The 21,685-nt window shown below is 45.1% G+C and overlaps 1 protein-coding gene across 3 annotated transcripts in view; it reads left to right on the top strand.

Annotated features, from left to right (window-relative positions):
- KCNMB2 (potassium calcium-activated channel subfamily M regulatory beta subunit 2) overlaps nucleotides 1-6,578 on the top strand; it is a 127,874-nt gene extending 121,296 nt beyond the window's left edge. For all 3 annotated transcript variants that reach the window (XM_032193578.1, XM_032193576.1, XM_032193579.1), the window contains exons 4-5: nucleotides 1,301-1,496; nucleotides 5,580-6,578. In XM_032193578.1, the coding sequence (XP_032049469.1) occupies nucleotides 1,301-1,496; nucleotides 5,580-5,864 (481 nt within the window). In that variant the 3' untranslated portion in view covers nucleotides 5,865-6,578. The remainder of the gene's footprint in view (nucleotides 1-1,300; nucleotides 1,497-5,579) is intronic.
- The last annotated feature ends 15,107 nt before the right edge of the window (nucleotides 6,579-21,685 follow it).

Raw genomic sequence — 21,685 nt, 5'->3', positions numbered from 1 at the left:
TCAAACCCTTTTAAGTATCTAAGAGTATTTGCATTTCCAAATTGCTCTCCCAGACCTTTTAGCAATACCAGGGTCAATTGTAGAGGCTACTAAGGTCAGAACTGCTCATGTGGAAAGATGATTTATATTACAATCTATGTGAAAAATTGCCAGAAGATACCAAAGCACCTATGAAGTACCACATATTCCAACTTCACAAGTCTGTTGTAGATAGGTGTTAGTTTATCCTCCCCATACATGAATAAAGGTTAAAGTGAGGAAACGAAGGCTACCCTGTGCTGTCACGTCTCTCGGTGCAGCCAGATCTCCTTAGGGGCTATTTTCCTTTGCAGACAGCAATACCCATCCAGCAGAATGCTTCCTGGGAAGAAAAAAAGAAAGAGAAAAAAAAAAAAAAATCTTTCATTCGATTTCCCTCCAGAAATCATAGCATAATTTAATAAAAATGTAAAACAGAATATACAAGCGTAATTACTGCCAAAATGAAATACCAAGAGAATTAGTCAGCAATCTTGGCTATCACTTATCACTGAAAGCCTTTTGCAGGCTTCGGCACGGAGCAAGCAGACCTTGGCTTCCTCCTGGCTGTGGCCAGGGACAGGCTGCGCTCTCCTCCCTAAGGAAAATACAGCCATAGGTTGTTAAATACATACAGAAAACCCAGGTGAACAGTGACAGTACATACCCAGGCTCCCTCATGCCAGTTTTAACCTATAGTGAATGTGAGATAAGCTGAAATCCCCCAGAACGACTACATCAGGAGATTTAACTTACTGAAAAGCAGGCAAGCTGCTACCAGAAAAGCTTTCCTGCTGGTAGAGCTGCAAGTGGTACCACTTGTGTGCTACTGGGGGCTTGTGCATATGGATATCCGTACCCCAGGAATGCAAAGTTGTCCCCCACTTTAAGCTGAGCTGGACTTTGTGGTGAACCACTGAGTCTTGGTTCACAGTGCCCTGTCATGAAGTTGCTCTCCCCAGGGCAGGCTGCTCCGTTTCCTTGTCTGCTGATTCCCTTTGATCTCAGATATACCTTCTTCAGTCTGAGTTTTTTCATTTACACATAGGAGTAAGCAAATCAGGTATTTTTGTGCCAAAAGCACGTATGGTAGGGACTGTAGAATAATACCCTCTGTCTGTGATGTGTGACATGAGGAAGCTCAGCCTTTGCTCAAAGCCCCACAGCGTGTCCCATCAGCCTGCAAGGTGCCCCGGGTTTATCCCTGATGGGAAGGCTGAGCTGCAGTTAGCGCTTATTGCTCATTCTTGCCATGCTCTGACATCTCCTTTTGTCTGCTTAGCGTCTGGACGGAAGAGGCTCAGTGCTCGCTTCTCAACGCATCCATCACAGAAAGCTTCAACTGCTCATTTAGCTGCGGTCCAGACTGCTGGAAAATCTCTCAGTACCCCTGCCTCCAGGTGTACGTCAATCTCACCTCTTCCGGCCAGAAGCTTCTGCTCTACCACAACGAAGAAACAATGAAAATTAATTCTGAGGTAGGAGCGCAGAATGAAATTTCTTCCTAAGTGGGTTTCTGCAGGGCTGCTCGTTCTGTTATATCCATTCCCTGCTGTAAAGCGATATAACGCTTCCAGCTCCTGCTTCCCTGGTAAGCACAGAGCAGAGAAAGCAGAAATCAGAGCCCAGACAGAGAACAGCACATCCCACATGGGGTGGTGGTCCCAGGGGGGCAGGAGAATAGGAACGGCCTCATTTCTGCAGGGCCAGACAAGGCAGCAGAGGGAGATGAGAGCCCTGTGCCTGGCAGCAGACGTGGCTACGTCTGCATTTCTGGTGACAAACCCTGAGCCCTGGCAGTCTCTGCTGAGGTCAGCTGTGTTGCTGGGGCCATGGCACAGCACTTATCCCTGCCGGTGGTGCAAAGATGCTGAAAGTTTACAGAGGAGAGACTGTCAGGAGAAAAGACATAGCATAAAAATAAAAGACAGACTAAGAAGCCAGCCCATCTTTCTTGCACAATTTCCCCGATTCCAGACGTTGAAACAAAAACATATTTCACAGAAGAATTCCTTTCTCTGCTTCAACGACTGCGAAACCCAGCGTGACTCAGCCCAGGTGGGACGGAGACAGCTCCCGCCTGGCGGCTGCGGTGAAGGCAGCGGATGCACGGCTGGCATCCCTCCGGCCACAAAGGCGAGGCTGGCAGGATGCCCTCTCCCCACCATCCCTTCCTTGCCCCTACAGCACCTGGGTACTGAGGTCTGCAGGCTGCAGTGAGCCGGGATGCAGCTCAGGCAGTGGGCGTGCAAGTGCCAGAGCTGCACTGACTGCTTTGCTACCCAAGGTCACCGAACCCCAAACTACAGGCGCTCGGCAAACTGCAGCCCGCAAAGGCTGAGCCCCATTGTCAGGCTGCTGACAACGTAACCTATTGTGTTTCTATTTATGGCAGCAGTTCGGTAGACCAAATTACTTCTGCATATTAAGATGAAGTGATATTAAAATGAGTCAAAGCACAGAGTAGTTGCACGGGGCCGGTTGTTCTGCTGGATAATTAGCTCCTGTGGCTGAGAGATGAAGTCCTCTGGATCTGAAGTGTGAAATGCAGCAGTGCTCCCCAGCCCAGTTTGGAGTCAGTGCAGAAATGAGGCACACTCAGCTCATTCCACGGCACTTGCAAACCAGGACAGACCCAAATTTCTGCTGGGGCAGAAGTAAAATCCAGTGATGCTCATGCTGTGATTTGGTTAAAACAGATCAGATCAGTCTCTGTGCTCCACTGGATTCAAATAAATCAGCAAGTTCAGCATAAATCTTCACTTTCTGTTATTGATTATTTTTATTTGCTGAAAACAGACTTTGAAATTCCCCCAGCCACCTCCTCTTCCTAATTTAATGTAGGCACGGTTAATACTCCTCCAGCCCAAGGTTGTTTTACAGGTTAAGCTCTGCTCTCGGGAGGATTCCCAGCTTTTCCTGATATGCTGCTGCTGACTATGTGACCTGAATCCAAATGCAGTTTTGAATACAAGTTCTCAACAGCTGTAAACTACCTGGCTTGTTGTGCCTGGCTGGGATCAGCAGAGCCTCCAGGTTTCAGACCAGCACAGCCCATCTCAGCAGTGCTCCATACGTGTGATACCAAGTAGGCTGTTGGCAGTAGCTGCACCTGCTCGAGAGCCAAAATCTGGGGAGAGACGGTGCCTCCTGCTGCAGAAGTCAACTTCATTGACTTAAACGACACCACCTCCAGCTTGCCCAGAGATTTGCGTGGTGTCCATCCCTGGAGATACTCACATGTGACTGGATAAGTCCCTGAGCAGCTCTTCATTGAGCAGAGCTTTGGACTGGACATGCCCCCAGGTAGACAGCCTGTACAGACTGACTGATCCTTTACATTAGAAAAGTAGGGCTGGAAATATAAGTTTTCTTTATATCTTCCTAGGGCATGCTTCTTGTGATCAGATTGCAAGTAACACAAGAGCCACTTTTCTCATGTTGTGTCACAGAATCCTTACTGGAGGCAGAGACACAAAGTTTACTTCCATGTTTGCAGGTTCCCAGGTGTTCAACAATGCAGAAGTGTAATAAAACAGCATAGAGTTAGCAGGCTACATTCACAGATACAGAGTAAGTGATAGACACAAAACTCCCTGCCAGGCATTGGAGAAAACTAAATGGTGATCAAAACAAAGGAAACACTCCAAGCATCCCATTATCAGTGTCTGCCTTCTTGCCTGCCAGTCACCTACACAATGCTCAGGGGAACTGGGACAAGGCCACTAGCATGTGGAGTGAAGGGCACTGTATCTCGGAGAGCACACAGGAGGCTGTAGCACAGAGAGAGATGATTTTGGCACAAGGAGCCTGGGCTGAGAGACAAAACACATCAACCTCCCTTGCACAACTGACTTCCATGGCTTCGTATTTTCAAACCCTCTTGGCACAGTCAGCCCAACCAGCCCAATATGGCTGGTGGCTTGGGGACATCAGGCATCAGAGGCAGCAGCTCAAGTTCTGCTTCTGCATCAGGTCTCCTACAAAAGTGTCTGGAAAATAGTCCAGCTTGCAGGAAGCCAGGACTTGCAGAACCTCCCCACTGCACTCCTGAGGTGTTTCTGCAGACTTGGAGTCCAGTAATCTGTCATTGTTTGGGCTTTTACGTGACTGCTGTTTTCTGAGGGAAGAGCTTGGAAAAAGTGGCCAAGTCCTCACTCAATCTCTTCCTTCAGGACAGTAACAGTTGGGACTTCAAGAAACAAAAATACCTAGCACCAAATTTGAAAAACCAAACAAAACAACAACAAACACCCACCACCTAAACATCAGAGCTGGAAATACTGCTAAGACAGTGACAGCATATAATTCAGTAAAAGAAAATGAGGCACAGCTTCACTGAAAAATTTCCCCTACTTATTAGATTCTGATGTACTGAAGAGTCATAGGCAGTGGAAGATGGCTTGTGGCTTTGGAAATTTAAGACAAATCTGAACAGAGTGCAAGACAATATCCAGGGGGGAGCAGTCCTGTATCCACTGGGAAGATGGATGAGATATTACTGCTCTGATATTTTCCATCTCTAATTTCTAGAGCTCTATGAAATATTCATAATGGCAGGCTGACATGCTCTACCATTAATGCTCCAGTCTGCTAACGCCAGACAATCTTCCTGCCATGCTTCAAATCATATTCTGGGCTAATAAACCTGCCAATGAATCAATCAAATCCTGTTATGAGCTTAATCTTTTGATCATTATTAGGACTAGAGATTTGTCTCAGTATGTTATGAAAAGTCACAGCACAGTCATGAAAAAGAACTGAGGGACATTTGTAAAGTTTATACATTAAAACAATAAAAACCCATGGGTTGCATTATTTTAATCAAGATGTCTTTTCCGTTCAAAAAAATTTACTCCTTCTCATTAAATTATCTAAATTTAATTATCACCCCATACAAGTGAGACCAGCAGTGCAGCAGGGGAGCATGGTGGGACCCATGAGCAAATTAAGCAACAGCCCAAGGGCCACCCCAGCAGCCAGGCTGGTCTCCAGCAAGAGGCTGAAGGGAAGCCTTCTGCCACATTCCTAAGAAAATCCGTTTACTCTTAGACTTTCCATTTGTTCTTATCTGAGTCATTGTCCCTAAGGGAAGATTTGTATTAAGGTCTCTTTGGGGCCTTTCCCTCTGTGAGAGAACTCCTGTGCCTAAGATCATGTTGATCCAATGCAAGTGAGGTCCAATCTACCAGATTTGTATTTACAGCGAGCCAATTACCCATCTCACTGCAAGAATACACACACCACTTAAGATGAAGAGGTGCTTCATCAGTTCCATTTCTGCATGTGTAAATTAGCAATAATAATATATTCACCTATCCATGAGGCCGCTGTGCAGATTAAAGCACTAATGTTTGTACAGCACTTGGAGGAACTCCAATGGGAAATTCCCTAGATGTACATAACAGTGAGTTTTGTCTGGGATAGATGTATTACTGATTTAATAGCATTATGTTTCTTTTGAGAAGCATAATCATCTCTGAATTCTCCTGTTTGTCACCTGAAAACAGACATAGTATCTGGTTTGAAGATGCATTTTTCTCCCTCTGATTTCTTCCCAGTGTTCGTATATACCCAAGTGCGGCAAGAATTACGAAGAATCCCTGTCGCTGGTGAACGTTGTGATGGAAAACTTCCGAAAGTACCAACGCTTCTCCTGCTTCTATGACCCCGAAGGCTCTCAGAAGAATGTAATATTGACCAAACTATACAGCTCTAATGTACTGTTTCACTCCCTCTTCTGGCCCACCTGCATGATGATTGGTGGCGTTGCCATCGTCGCGATGGTAAAGCTGACTCAATACCTTTCCCTCCTCTGCGAGAGAATCCAAAGGATCAACAGATAAGAATGAAAACTTCAGAGATTCAATTACCGCTAAAATACTGTTTTCTCATTCTTCACCAAAGAACCTTAAGTTTGTAATGTGCAAGTCTGTTCTAAGTTCCTTACTATATTCTTATAAGTAGAGCAATAATGCAAAAGCTGTTCTATATGCAAACATGATGTAATATGCAGACAACCGAAAAAAATACTGTTTTGTGTTGACCGTCTATATGATCTTGTTTTATGCTGAGACTAGTACTTCTTTCCTTTCTACAGCCAAAATTGGGCTCAGTGTGACCATTTGCCAAGCTCAGTCAATTGACTTTTTCACTGGATTCTGGGGAAATTCACTCTGGACAAAGGGCAGCGAATGACTCGTGCATCACTGAGGTCTCACCTCTGGCTCAGTCCAATTCAATGGATTTGTGGTTTTGCTTTTTTATTATTGGCTGCAGGGGGAGAAAAAAAAAAAAAAAAAAAAAAAATAGAAACACCAGAGGTTTTTCTATTGTTAGGTGGCACAAAATGGACATATCTTAGGGACAGGGACAAGCATGCAGTATTAACAGCCTCCCTCAGTTCAGAAGTAAATTTTACCGTATGGTGTTTAAGGTCTTTTGCAAAACACTTTGTGGTTTTATTTTATTTAGTGCTATAATTTTCCTCTGTCTTACCAACAGCATCTTCGTTATCTGCAGAAGCTGTAGCCAAAAAAAAAAAAAAAACCACACACACAAAAAAAAAACACACAACAAAATCACCTTGTTCCATTTTCTACTCCAGTCTGAGCCCTATTGATGGAGATGGGACCAGAACACCTTATGTAAAGATTTATTACTCATTTGTCTTGTATTTGCTACCATATCACTGTAAAGAAAAAAAAAAATAATAACACAATCAGCTATTTTTTCATTTTTTACTTCCAACTATTTTAGATTTTTTTACTTGATATATATACAGATATATATATATAAAGAAAAGCTATATTATATCTAGTTGTGTATTGGAACTTGATTATGGGGTGGTTTTTTTCTGTTTTTACCAATGAAAAAGTGAACAATATAACCTGTATTCATAACCTTCAGCCTTGGATAAGATCATAACATGGAGGAGTGGCACTGCAGGATCTTATCCAATATTCATGATGTTGTTGCAGTCAAAGGTCCCTATTGCTGTGACATCTGAAATGACAAAAATCTCATCCAATTCTATGGCTCAATTAATTGAATTGTTAGATAATAATCACAGTGCTTCTGGAAATCTCTCCTGACCTTAACGCAGAATGCAGTGCTGGCTGAAGTGAATTTTGATTTCAAATGCCCAGGTGAAATGATTTATTGGAAAAACTCAGATTCTGACTAATATGTTGTTCTGTCTGTCAGATATTTACTATAGGGATCCTGCCAGTCTAATTTCATGCACACTGTAGTCGCAATTTCCGCATAATATATTTTTATTCCCCTGTAGAAAACATTCCTTCTTATGTTATGTTTAAAGACACCTCTCATAGTTTCTCACTTTGTACTTAGCCTGAAGGACAAATGCAAGGCAACTCCTGTGAGCAAGCTGTGAACTCACTACCCAATGGTTCAAAGAATTCATTTACAGGCCTATTCAAACCAAGAAACTATCACTTTTTTTCCCTCAAAAAGACTGCAAAGAAAGTATTTTGCCTCATTCATCTATATATAAGTACCTTTCCGTAGCATAGCATTAACAATTTCAAGATGTTACAAAACTTTACAAGTCATGCAAGTGTAACATGAGCTGTGAAAAAAAAAAAAAAAAAAAAAAAAAAAAAAAAAAAAAAAAGAGTTCTCAGCAGTGAAAATGAAATTGCAATCTTGTAATCAGTAGTATAATTTTCCTTAGGTAAAATAATTCCTGGAGGGTGCGGGGTATAATCAGGGCTCCAAAAATATGTAATAAAAAATAAATTAAATCTTCCAGATTTCAATATCTTCTGCATTCAGACCTGGCTTGTTTCATTAGACTTTTGTCTGTAGCTCCTAGTGCCTTGAAATTAGGAGCACTGATGCAATGGGGAACTCAAAAAGGTTTCCTTGTAAAATGCTTTTTTGATCAACCCGTGGGATTTTGCAGAAACCAAACGGGGACACAGGGCCTGCTGCCTGGAGTCAGGCACTTGGTGTTACCACAAAACTTGAGTGGCCAAACTTGCAGGGTACAGGATGCGCCTAGGCCAGAACCTGCCAGCCACACTGCTGAGGCATCTTGGCCCATTTAGGTTCCCCTTCAAGCAGAGGGGTTTGCGACAGCCAGCGACAAAGCCACTCTCCTATCTCACGCGTGACACTTCAGCTGCCATGTTGGTGCCTTTCGGTGGCGGGGCCGGGACAGCTGATTGCTGCTGACACCCACACATCAGGCACTGCCTTTGACGTGTCATGCCAGCAGCGTTTCACCTGTAGATAAAGCATCCTGACGCTGTTGCTGTCTGTAATCATTTTGTTGACGTTAATAGAGAGATCTGTGGGGTAGTGAAATAACTTGAGTAATTGGATGGAGCAATGTAAAACAGTAATTTTAAAGGGAATTACCCACCTGATCACTGGCACAGTTAACCCCCCACTGAAGTGTTAGCACGGCAAGTGTAATTTTGACAACTCCTGCTGCCCCAAGGAGGTAGTGTTTCAGAGGGGATGTTTGCCTGTGCTTACTCTACCTCCATTTTAATATCCTTTTCAGCCCCTGCAAAATGAACTGATATTCTTGTAGAAAGCACAAATGATGAGAAAAATTCCCTATTTGCATAGCTCTGGGGTTAAAATTTAGTATTCATGCAACCCCACCATGTTTCTGAGGCTGGTTCTGGCTCTCCCCAGCACAAATACCTCACCTCAGCATCCCGGCTGGGGCAGGAGGGAGCAGCCAGGGCTGCCAAACCCCTGAATGGAAAAGTGCCACAAGAAAACAGCAGCACAGTGTTAAAAGGCATTATGAGGCATCCCCGTGGGGTTTAAAGCATGCGTAATACTCCAGGTGCCGCATTCGCATGGCCTTTTAATAGTTGTTATTTTCTTAATTAGATTATTTATGTCAGGTCTTATTTCTATCCTGGAATATCTAAATCTGAAGCTGAAGTGTGAACGTCCCTGCTGTAATTCTCTGAAACTTGGCACCTTGCAGCAGACCCAGTAAATGTCACCAGCTAGGACGACAGAGAGCGTATTTGGGTTTATCTTTTCTAATTGAGGAGACATCACTTTTATCTCACAAAATGTACCCAAAGCACAAGCAGTGGGAGTTGGAGGTGAATACAGAAAGGTGGAAAGAGCACTCAGGAAACAAGAGCTGCACATCTCGAGGAGCCACCAATGCAGTGATCTCAAACCTGGCACGAAGTCCGAAGCAAGGCTGGGGACACTGCTGCCTGCATGTCCCCACCTTGGGGCACTCTGCTCTTACAACACAGCCACGTTAAAAGCAACCAAAGACAAGCCCTGCAAGTGCAATGGGGAGGTTTCTCAGCCGGCACAGCAATATTTAGTTATATCAAAGTCTGTGTCCCCAACCCAAAGGCTGCTGCCACGACACAAGCCACAGCAAAGGTCAATAGAAGAAGACAGTGAGAAAGCACCGGCTGGTGTCAGCCTGGTCCAGGGGGACTCCAGCACCTGTTTTGCTATGACAGCTGAGACCTTACAGCATTACAACTGTGTTAGTATAACCTCTGGAGGGAATGGCAATTTGGGGGTAATAGCATCTTAAAAACTGGACAGCTGATTCCCTCCCTCATACAGTAATGCCCCTGTTAACACAGCTGTAGCTATTCAATGCAACTTTCCAGTCTCAGAATCCAAGCAGGAGAGCATCAGCTCTCCATTAGCCCCTGTGCTGCTCATCATCTATCATAGATCTGGTGAAAGAAAAAACAAAAACACTTTTCTGCTTCACTGAGCACCCTGAACATGTCATTTCCCAGCATCATGCAGTCTGCGGTGTACCCAATCATTTTACAACTGTGTACAAACTCTGCCAAGTTTTGGTTGTTGGGGAAAAAAGTAAAAAGGAGGGGGAAGTATCAATTATTTTGTTTCAATGTTTTGAAAACAAGATGTTCCCATTTTTCAGTTTGAGCTGATGTTGCCTGTTGAAAATCAAAAGGGGGGTAGTTTTCTTACTAGCGAAGCTTGAAAAACAAATATAATAGTTCCTCTGATGTGAAACAAAGCTATTGGCAATTGCTTGGTTCACTGAACAGTTTGGAGAATTTATTTTTTAGGTGCTGACTGGTGACATTTCTTTTCTTCTATTTTCCTCAACAGTCAGAGAGCCACAGGATCAGTCACATACACAGCCACCGGCAGCCCTGGTCATCCCAGAGAACATCAGTGATTGCAACCACAAGTAAAGCAAAGTGTCAGCCTCAGAGCCCCTAACAGCTAATAAACTAGAAGGCAAGGGGGAGGAGGAAAGCAGCATTTATCAGAGGTGCAGTGAGGGGCAGTGCTCCCAGGGCCAGCTCCCGGTACCAATGTCCCCAGCAACCTGTTAAGGTCTGATTTCAAAACTGGAAATGCTGCCAGGTGAATTCACAGCATTTTTATTTTTTTTTTAATGAATCAAATTTCTTCAAAATGTAATAAAAAAGTGTTATAAATAGCAGAACCCTCCCTACAAGCCTGCATACTTTTTATAGTTCTCCGTTTTCATCCGGGGAGCTGGTAGGTGAGTATATATTTAACTGAACTACATTTATTCAGGTGAGAATTTAGGGTATTTTATTGTAATATAAAAGATAAGAAATGCTTATTCCAAAATGCTCTACAAACTCTACAGAGCCAGCAATAGAGAAGTGAGGCCATTTCCAGGCAGAGCAGCAGCAAGTGACTCATAAAAACACTGAGGAGGCACAGGGAACCGGTCTTCTCATGCAAAGCACAGAAAGGGTTTGTTTACTTTGGAAGTTCCAGAAAAAGAAGTGAGAAATACAAGCATCCCCAGAAGGTGTGAAATATTTATGGACAGGTCAGGACTATGGGAGCAGATAAGAAAAGTTCACCCTGCACAGCAGGATCAGCTGCTGCTATAGGTGGCAAAGAATCTTTATGGCCTTTTTTCCCCCCAGAAACAGCTGCCATTTCCAATACATTTTGGGAAAACTGTTTAAAAAACAAAAAACAAACAAAAAAAAACAAACAAACAAAAAAAAAAAAAACCACTAAGATGATGGTTTTGTCACTCAATTCACCACAAACTAGTTCCAAATACAAAACAACATTTTGTTTCAAAACTTATATTAATTTGGTTTAGGGAAAAATATGCACAAAGCTGAAACTAAAAAAAAAATTTAAAAATCTGAACCTGTAATAGAGTGATCAGCTACTATCCCACGGAGCTCTTTATATTGACTGCACTTCAATTTTTTCAGGTTTTTAGTTTTTAGGAAAAAAAATAAAAATAAAATTCTAATTTTTCATGCCATATGCAGGATAGGAAAAAAATCACCTAAAATGTCATGGAATTGAAAAAAAGCTTCCCACACAGCTCAGGCTAAAATGCTCAAGAAAAGAAAAAAGTCTCCTAGGGTAGATTTTCTAATATATCGTGCAATAATGTATATGAGAAAAAGTGGGAGGTTTCATCATCCCTCTTCTTAAAGTCTCCAACTTGGCTATTCTTTTGCATAACTGCAATTACTATTCTATTTTCAATTACAAAAGCCCTTTTTTTACCACCCAGCCACCTGCACGCAGCTCCAGATCACAGAGGATGGATTGTGCTGAGCCTGCTGCTCAGCTGCGGACTTGGAATAAAGCAGGCAAGAAGGAAGAAGGCTTTGAGACACTTCCACGTGGAAGACACTCCTGATTTTAATCACCACGCACATAAGCTCTGTTACGTTCATCACAGATTAAGCAGGCAGCAAAGCATGACGACTACGCAGCAACACCTTTATCACTCCCCTTACAAGAGCAGGCTCGAAGTCATTAATACAGGCAGACAGCTGAACAATGCAACGGGAGCTAAAACCGCAGAAGGCTGCAAAACTCAGTTTTGCCATATGCTCAAAGACGGGAGGGAAAGCAAGATAGTGGCAGCAGCAGAGCTCTTTGTCCCCCAGCACCCACTGCCTCCTGCCCTGCACCCTGCTCCAGGTACCAGACGTTATAGATGTTATATATTATCTCCTGCCCCGCAGTGAAACACAGTCCCAGTAACCTGCCACGAGCACTGTCATTGCGTAGTGTGTAAGCTACCTTTAAAAAGTCCCATCAGTCCAGGTTTCTATTAAAGAGCCTTTAGGAGAGAGTGGGAAAGCACACACAGAGAAAAACGCAGGTAACCAAAGTTGGTGACTGAGCTGGGTGCTGCAGCCTGACCAGCCGGGGCGCACAGCCCTCAGTCTGGCCACTGCTATCCCCAGAGGCATGACCCAAGAACTACCCGAGCTGTAAAGCTGCTGCGAGCAGCTGGTTATTAATGCTGCTGATCCAGACACTAAACATTTTGAGTGTTCAGTATTGAGAAAACAGAGAAAAAATTCCAAGGCAAGACTACCCAGTCTGGACATCTGACCTCCCTCTGCTGAGATCAGCAGCCAAGCTTCCGCTGGTCGCAAACAAATCAGGATTCAAAAGCAGACCAATGAATTAATCAATGCAGAAGGCAGGGACATGACCAGTGGTGGGACTGTCCTCCCTGCAGGTGCTCACAGCTTGCACTCACTCATACCTGACCTGGGACAGCATGGGGACTGTTCCACCATGTCAGAAGTCTTTGTGCCAGGCAAACCTTAAAAGAAAAACCTAAAGGAAAATAAAAATGCTGCAGAAAAATGCAGTGGAAACATTTCCAGCATAACTCTACTGACCAAAAGGGTACCGCTTCTCCAAAGTCACTGTTGGCTTTTTCTCCTCAGCTTATCAAAGACAAGGGGTTGAAGACAGAAAACCTGTCTTCAGCTTGCCAAACCCATGGCATTTAGCTGCTTTGGGGCCAAATATTTAAGCACTCAGATCCCCCAACAGCACACCCATGGGGTGAGCCCTGGGGCTCCACAATAAACCAGCAGACCTGAGTACTATCAGCTGGGTGGTGAGCAAGGAGGGAATGCAAGCGCTGCAAAACCCACACAAGGAACAGGGGAAGCTCTGGGTTTTGGGGGCAGTGGCACTGTGGGGCAGGCAGGTGAGTGCCCTGCAGCACAGGGCTTGGCTGGCAAGCAGGAGCCGTGTTAGAGACCGTGATGGAGTTGGCTGCAGGCAAAGAATTTGACCAACCTTGTTCAAAAACCTGATTTTCTGCTAACACTCCATCACACTCCATTTTTCACTCCTTTAAGTCAGACACGTCCTATTAAGGACACAGGCAGAGCTATCCAAAAGGCTTTCCCCGTGCTAAGGAGTATCAAAATTAGAACTGCCATTAGAGGGAATTCAGATACTCTCCTGTCAAAATTAGGAGGTCTGTACTCCATCAAAATTCCTCCTGAAGCTAAGGAAATTCTACTGGAGCAAAACCTTCATTCAGGGTCTTGTCTTACGCCTGTGTTTGATAGCCCTGTCTGCCAGCAGGAATTCGGGAGGCACACGCTGCTTTTGATGTCCCCGTGTCCTGCCATTAGCCTGGTGCTGCCAAGCAGTCGCCTTAAGGAGGAAAACATCTGCAGTCCCAGATTTCTGCTGCTGTCGCTGGCAGTCCTTCATCTCGAGCCAATAACATTCTGGCCACAAATAGCAAATTAATGATCTAGGAAATTTGTTGTTCCCTCATATCCTTCCAGAGTCCCCTCCCACCACTTCTGGGCTCTCTCCCAGCGTGACTTGGCCATGCTGGTCAACACACGTAGGACAGCAGGAGAAGAAAAACCCAAGAGTCACCCACCTCCCATCTTAGGAGCCCTGTAGACAGAGTCAACATTAATTCAAACTGTGATGCTTGGACAAGGAGGCCTTGGTGTCACCTGTCCTTCAACCCTGGAGTCGGCCATTACCACGTGGCTTGCTATGGACCCATCACCACCGATGACTTGATGGTCCCCGAAGGAGATTAAGGAAGAAACTTCCAGGGCCCTCTCAAGCAGTCATTGACCACCAACCCTTCTGCTAGGCTGAAGCACATCCCCAGCCCACATCCTGCAGTCCCATGCCTGAAATAACCTTCAAACCAAGAGCAGTAAATGACAGCCCACCTTGGGCCAGGCACCTGGCACAGCTCCTCTGGAGCCAGGACAGCATTTCACAGCCACAAAAACAGATTTTCTTCCATCTCCTCTGCCTTCTTGGGGCTGCTAATCTAGCAGACCAGCAGCAGGAGCTAAGCAGCCCACAAACAGAGGGGTATAGCGGGCTGCACAATCCCTTCCATGCCTGCGTGGACATCTCGGTAGTGACCTTTATCACTCATGCACAGTATTTGCAGGAGCCGTGAACATGGCAATGATTTAATCACTGCCCCAAACTCACTACCATCCCATCCACCACAAAGGTTTTGTGCACACCCAGGGTGGGCTTGTCCTATTCTTCGTTATATGGCTGGAAATGTGCACCCTTGTCCTCTCCTCATGTTGCCTCAAGCTGTTTAACAAGCTAGTCAAACAATTACTTCCAGACTTGGATAAAAATCTCCTGCCCTGACGATGTTAAATTATGTAGAACAAGATTATAATTACATCCAAAGAAAAAAAAAAAAAAAGGCAACCCAAACCCTACATTTAAGGGAATATTATTCAGGTTGCAAAAGCAAGCTCTGAAAAGTTACAAAATGCCAGAAATAGAGCTGCCTGAATAGCCTTCCCGCAGCGCCGCGTGCACGTGCGCATTAGGATACAGCTCTAACTACACAGCGATGTGCCATTTTTTCCACAGGCCCCCTGGCCCTGCCCCAGATGAAAGACATTTAGTTAATGAGTCATTGTTCAACATCTTTTTTAACCCTTGTTGTTCAAGGCGTGCCCTCAGTGCCATCTAGCACTGCTGCCAAATGCTGCTCTGCCAGCAGAGCTGCTTGGATCCTTCTACAGAGCTCAAGGCAGCTCTGTCCAGAGACACCTGCGCAGCCCCCAAACAGCCCAGCTCAGAGGTGGACACCACAGGCACATGGATTAAGCCATTCTCCTGGGGCAGAGCATCTGCAAAGTTAGCTCTGGCACCCAGAGTGGGGTCACAACCAAGCTACCACACAACAGGGACAGGAGAAGAGACTTCTGATGTCCTCTGGCAGAGAACACTGCCATGATGCCATGAGGGTGGTGAGCATTACAGTAAGGGAGGCTGATGAAGAGCCTTCCTTTCCCCAAAATCCTGTGGATCCTTCTCCTTCTTGACACCACCAAGACTCAGCGAAATGGCCAGGCTGGTGCAATACAAGCACTGGGCTCATCTCCAAAGGGGCAGTAGCCCAAGCAGGTCAGCTCCAAGCCAAAAGCAGCTTGATGGAAACATTTTGACAGCTCCAGATTGATTGTTTTCACACATTTCTGACCCCTGGGAAACAGGGCCAGTTTACTTCTAGATTTTTAGTCCATACTTTCTAAAGAAACAGGGAAGTGCTGCAGAACAAATGCCCCCACCAGCCCCAGCACATGGGCTGAGTTTACCCCCCAAAATCTCCTACTGCACCCCACAGACAAAGGTGTCCTGGTGAAGGCCAGTCAAACAAAATAATAACCTATCAACATACAGACTTTACAGCCACCAGAGCCCACGTTCCTCCAGTTCAGCCTGGCCTTACTCATAAGCCAGGCCAAAGATCAGGGTGTCAATCACTTGACAAGTTTGGAACTTCTCAAAACTAACCATCAGTGCCATAGAGTCCCATTCCTCTACTAGTACAGGCACAGAGGATTCTTCCCAAAAAAATCCCCCAGATAAGCCATGAGTGTCCACCAGGATTTGCTATCAGTTCTCAGGTTCTCAGCCACCAGCAGCCATGGTGCACAGCACCATGTTCTATCAAAATGTGGTGAAAAACGATAAGGCAATGCAAGTGAGGAGGAAATTAAGCAAAACTAATTGATTTACCTGGATTTTTCAAAATGTTTTTCCCCTGGTGACTATGGTGACTATTCATTCACAGACAGTGGAGACAGAGTCAGAGTCTTTCTCACTCGTGTGCTTACTTTTAATGTCTCCACTTTTTTTTTTTTTTTTTTTTTTATCTTTTGGTTTGAATCTGGCAGAGCTCGTACTCAGTGACTCCAGAATAACTCCAGCATATGAAATATAAAAAATTAATGCAATCCCAAAGCATAACACATTTGCACTGTGTAACATCTCCTGTTCCTTAAGAAACAAATGAGCATATGCAAGTTTTGAAACCTTAAGAATTATGAACAGAAAAATAAAATATGAATTACATTAACCTACTCAATATTACTGGGTTCAATGGGAGATAAAACAGCCTCTCATTTCACTTTAGTGAGGACTGTACAGCCATTCAAGGCTTTTTGACATGTCCCCTGACTGTGAGATTCAGCCTGGACATGAGCTTCACTGTCCATGTGTAATTGCAATTGGGCTTGGAGTGCCTCAAGAGTACAGTCTCTAGGTTCACAGTTTACAGGACTGCTGCAAAGACATGAGCCTTTGGGCATGAAGTCATCTTCTGCTCTTGTTTGAGTGTGCTGAGCACAGGCAAGCCAAGGCATACAGAGCCAAAGCTACCTTACAGTTACCAAAGTCAGCATGAGCCCCAGGAGTGAATCAATGGCTTGTTTTCTAGGGAAAAATCATGTCTGCAGCCGGGGCACAGGGCCATGACAGGCAGGGATAGGCTGATATTTCTGGATGCTTTTCTCCAGGGCCAAATCCCTACAGGATAGGGAACTGAGCAGGGTACAGCCACAAAAACTTTATGATCCAGTCACAAGGAAGAAATTTTAAGCCAAGGACACATACAGGGTATGCAGGGATGTGCTGTTGTGCATGGTGTGGTTGGAGCAACACAAGGAGAAGGGGAAGATATTTGCTTGGGGAATTTTTCATTTCCTTTTTATTTTTGAGCTCTGGGTGTGATGCTATTTGTCATCTCTCTGCGATCCGTCTGTACAGCATTCATCTTCTCATCAGTGATGAAAGACAGCACCCTTAAGGACACTGCTGGCCTTTTAATTGAACTGTTTAAACTGATAAATTCAGCCGGGAGAAAATACCTTCAGAAGTGATTTTATTTAATAAAGAGAGCACATCTTTCAGGCCACCTCCAGTCTTAAGCAGTGAGTGCTAAGACAGAGCTGTTCTCCTCTTCAGCAGCACTTCTGCAGGGCTAAGGGCAGCAAGTGAAAGAAGAGGGGACCAGCGATGCCTTGAACCAGTGCTCCAGAGATGGAGCTGCACGCCTGGATGTTCAGATGGTCTCTTTTAAGGTGTTCTGGCATAAAGATAGCCTTTAAAATTATAGTGTTTTCTTGCATAAGTATAGCCCATAAATGCATATGCTTGTACTTGTGGGTGGAATGTCCTTCTCGAACAAATTTGGGGACTGACTTTTGGCTCTGCAGGTCAGGCTTGCAGAAGAGGTTTGCAGCTCATCATGATGCAGCTGAAAAAATGCTCCTTTTGCAGGGTGCTTTCTGGAAAAAGGGGTAATAAAACGTTCCAAGTTTAATGCAGCCCTGGTTTGGGCCAAGTTTTGGTTTTAGTGTGCTATAACATCCAAAGTCCAACCCCTCTCCTGCTGCCACCAGCTGTGCCCCCGGGGCTGGTTGCTGCCGAGGGGCTCACCAGGCAGCAGCCCTTGCATACACATTCTTTGGCAGTGAATAATTGAAGTCCAGGCTTTTCCAGCCCACCCTGCCAACCAAGGCTGTTCTGTGCTTTTGGGACAGGCAGCAGCACTCTCCAGCACAGTTTATCTTTGAGTTTTAAATTACTGTGCAAGTTGGCAGGACCCACGTTTAGCTGGGGTCTGTGGAACCAGCCTCAGCAAAACACATGTGAACTTCAGAGCTCTACAAAATGTTGTATTGAATCCTGTTTTCTCTTTGCTATTTTATCCCATGAGATGATCTTCCCTATAGATTTTCTTATCTTTTTCTCTGTATTTCCTTCAGTGGTACTAAGTTCTCAGCATTCCCCAGCCCAGACCTGATTTGCAGGAATGCCAGCCTCCATGGAAAAACTCTGCCTTGTTCTGGCATAGGAAAAACCCTTCACATTCCAGCCAGACCCAATACTGTTAACAGAGGAATGCTAAAATATTGAAGTACATGAATCTCAATCAACCTGAAGTAAAAAATGAAGTCCCTGCAGGAGCAGTACACTTTCCTCCTCAAAAAGCAGCTGATTAGCAAGGTTAATTGGGTACCTGCCAGCAGCAGTCAGCACGTCCAAGCCAATTTGCCTGTGCCTTGTAAGGGATGAGTGCCGACAACAGCATCCTCACTATCCTTGGGTGTCTAAGCACATAGCAGCAGGTACAGGCTCCAGGTCTGCTAGGCTGGATGGTGAATTTGTGAGATCTGGTGCTGAGGTCAGGCAATTCAGCTCACAGCTGACCTGCCCAAGCCACACCAGTGCCACCCAAGCACCATGCCTTGCATCCCCCTCTGCCCATACCAAGCCTCAATGGACCACTTGAGTTTGAAATTTAAAGTAATTTCTTACTTTCATTCTTTTTTTGTTGTTGTTGTAAACAAATAATTCCTGCCACCCTAGAAAGGCAAAACAATAGATGGCAGGAAAGGATTGCCTGAAAACACATTCTTAAAATATCCTTAGAATCATAGAATCAGATACATCTAGGTTGGAAAAGACCTTCCAGATCAAGTCCAACCATCAACCTGAGCTTCCAAGTCCCATCACTAAGCCATGTCCCTTAGTGCCACCCTATGTGCTGTGTGATGATCTGATCCATAACCTTCCCTGGCACTGAGGTCAGACTATCCTTATAAATAATAGAAGTGCAAGTTGGGTGACTCCCAACACAGATACAGCATTAGATTGGGCTAGAGCTGCTATTCAGGATGCAAGCCAGGCTCTACCCTTCACTAAATAAGTTGTCACAAGACTGGGATAAAATGGGGCACCCAGAAAGAGAAGCTGAGACAGAGGTGAGTTTCTCTTAGCTACTCCTAGCCAACACCACCACCTGTATTGGCATTTGCTGCTGAGGCAGGGCCTCCATGCTGTTGTGTGAGCTGGGAGCCGTGCCCACAAGTCAGGGTTGCTCCCAGGGCAGTGAGACACGGCTACCTTGCTGCTGCCATGCCCTCAGTGCTGCAGATGGGCTGCCTCATTGCTCAGCTCCAAGGGCCCTGTGTGGGAGAAGCTCCTGGCCTTGAATCTGTACACCTCAGCCAACTTATCAAAAGTGTACAAGATGTTTAGGTCATTAAGCAGCAATAGAGAATAATGGAAAAAACAAGCCTGCACGTCACCACTATAACTGCAGTGCGCTGAGTAGCATCAAGTTTCTGAACAGAATGCTGCATAGAAAAGCCAACGGAAGCGTGAAGAGTGGAGAGACTAAGGTCACCAGGAAGGGGAGAACAGAGCTGGCCTGTTGTTCAAAGCCAGCAAGCATACAGGGTCTCTGCTGCAGCCTCTGCTCACTTACCAGCCATTTGGGGCAAATTTAGTGCGGGGAAATTCAAAGCCCAAACAGCACCCAGGGCCCCAGTGCCCTGTGAGGTCAGAGGGGGTATCCCAGGGCAGCCCCTTGTTCTCAACCAGACACAGCCGCAGTCCTTTGTGAGTACAGGCTGCCAAGCTCATCCTATGAAAAAGCAGAGGTGACTTGGGAGGAATGACCCAGATCATTTGCATCTGCAAAATTTAGCCTGCAGCAGTGCACGCACTTGCTGCACATATTCAGCAAAGCTTGACCTCTCCCTCCTGCAGCCCCCAAAGCACCACAAGGCCTCCCAGCCATCACAGCACTGGTCACAGTGGGGCAGCAGCTCCAGGGAGGGTGGCAGCAGCTGTGTCTTGTACAGAGCCCAGTGCACAGGAGCTGACTGGCCACTGAAACAAAGCAGGCAAAGTCTTTACATCTCCTGCCTGGGTGAGAGGTTTTGTGTTGTGCTTGGGGCTGCGCAATCAGCGTCAGCTAGCACTAGTGCTGACTGAGAAAATAAGCCTCTTTTCCTACACGAAACTGCAGAAAAAATTTCTTCTCAGAAGAAGTCTTAAAAAATTCATACCTTGTTTTTTTCATACCCTTTTCATAAACTGAAAGCACAAGCAGGTTTGGACAATGGCTCAAAGGTAAACTGACTTAGTACGCAAAATGAAAACAGAATCAAAATATGGTTATTTCCTGTAAAGTTTTAATTAAATAGAAAAAACATCTGGCAGGGAAAAAAAAAAAAAAAAAAAAAAAAAAAGATGGTCTCAAATGAGGTATCTCTTCTGCCCAGGATGCTGCAAGGCTTTGTCATAGCCAAGTTAGCTTCAAAATTGTTGTATGCTGGGAAAGGAATAAGGGTGACATTGCTAAGGCCTTGAAGTAGATGGCTGAGAGCTCTAGGGGCCTAACCATGGCCTTGGCACCTCAGGTCCTACACCCATCACTGCCCTTATCCTCCCATTGCCCCCCATGCCATGGGCCCCGAGGTCCCTGAGCTGCTGCACGAAGGCAGCAGCACAGCACTGAAGGGTTAACACGAACATTTGGATGTTTATTTTAAGAAGAGCGTAAAGCCCTGACAGGCCATAATTACAGTGTTGATAAGCAGAGAAAGAATATTTGATGTTTCAAATATCACATGACTAATTGGTGCTGGAACAGCTGTGCGTGTAATTTGGGTGATGTGTGTGGCGTGCAGAGGCAGGGAGGAGCAGGCCTTCCTGCAGCACGGCCACATGGGGTGGCTTTGCCCATGCTACATCATCAAGCTGAATCGATAGGAGAATAAAGCAATAAATGCCCACTTCTATTCTTTGGCCATCTCCTAGAATGGACTTCTAACCATAGTATTATGGTACTCCACACACAGACGTTGATATTTTTCAGAAATTGGGAATGACAAAATTTGGAGAGGCCTCAGGGTTGTGGAGGGTAAGGTGGAAGGCAGGTTTCTCCTGTTGCAAAACCCACCTTGGTTTCCTCATCAGCACACTGAATTTTATTTTTTCACAGCTAAAAATAGTAGATAGAGGGTGATGGCCCTAGCCCTGCTTCTTCTGGTGCCCTAGGAGAAAAGAGCTCCAGAAACAGCCACCACCAAGCCTAGAGGGAAGGGGACAAACCTCATGTCATTGCCTGACTTCATGGGTCCTTCACAGTGGATTGCTTTAAGTCAAGAGGGACTTCATCACTGGTTCCTTCTGAATCTTTCTGCACTAGGGGTGTCTCTCCACCCCCATCCAGCTGGAACGATAAATGCATGAAGAGTTCAAGCTATTTTTATTTTAGAAAGGAATGAATATTTCATTGTTGTGATTCTCTTTTCCTCTTCCTTCTCCCACTGACATTGTCTCTCCAGATTTCCTCCTTGGGAAAGGGCTCTCCACACAGCTTGCAGAAGTGATAGGAAATACATAAGCTTCTCTATCATACGTTGCTTAAAGACTTTTTTTTCACTCTGTAGTCCATGGGGGATTGTGAACTATTTTTAAACCAGAGCTTGGTGCGATAAGAGCTTTTAATTACTAGATAAAATGTGTGCATCAAGGTATGGAGTTTGATTTTTTTTTAAGCTTCTTTAAGGAAAAGTGCACTGGGCTATGACTGCTCATACCAAAAGTTCCTGACACTCACTGGTGGGAGCTATTTTCTTCACAAAAAGGGGAGAGAATGCCAGAGGACAATCTGAAGGGCTAAGCACCTGGCCGAAGCCTGGCTGGGATGGGGCCAGTAACTTCCCCTAGGAAGCTGACCACAGCCCAACATCCACTGCAGCATGTTTGCTGATGCCTCAGCCTCCCAGTACTG

This window comes from Aythya fuligula, chromosome 9, assembly GCF_009819795.1.
Source record: "Aythya fuligula isolate bAytFul2 chromosome 9, bAytFul2.pri, whole genome shotgun sequence".
Classification (NCBI taxonomy): Eukaryota; Metazoa; Chordata; class Aves; order Anseriformes; family Anatidae; genus Aythya; species Aythya fuligula.
The sequence above is the reverse complement of the archived record's forward strand: the minus strand, read 5'-3'. Positions and strand labels throughout refer to the sequence as shown.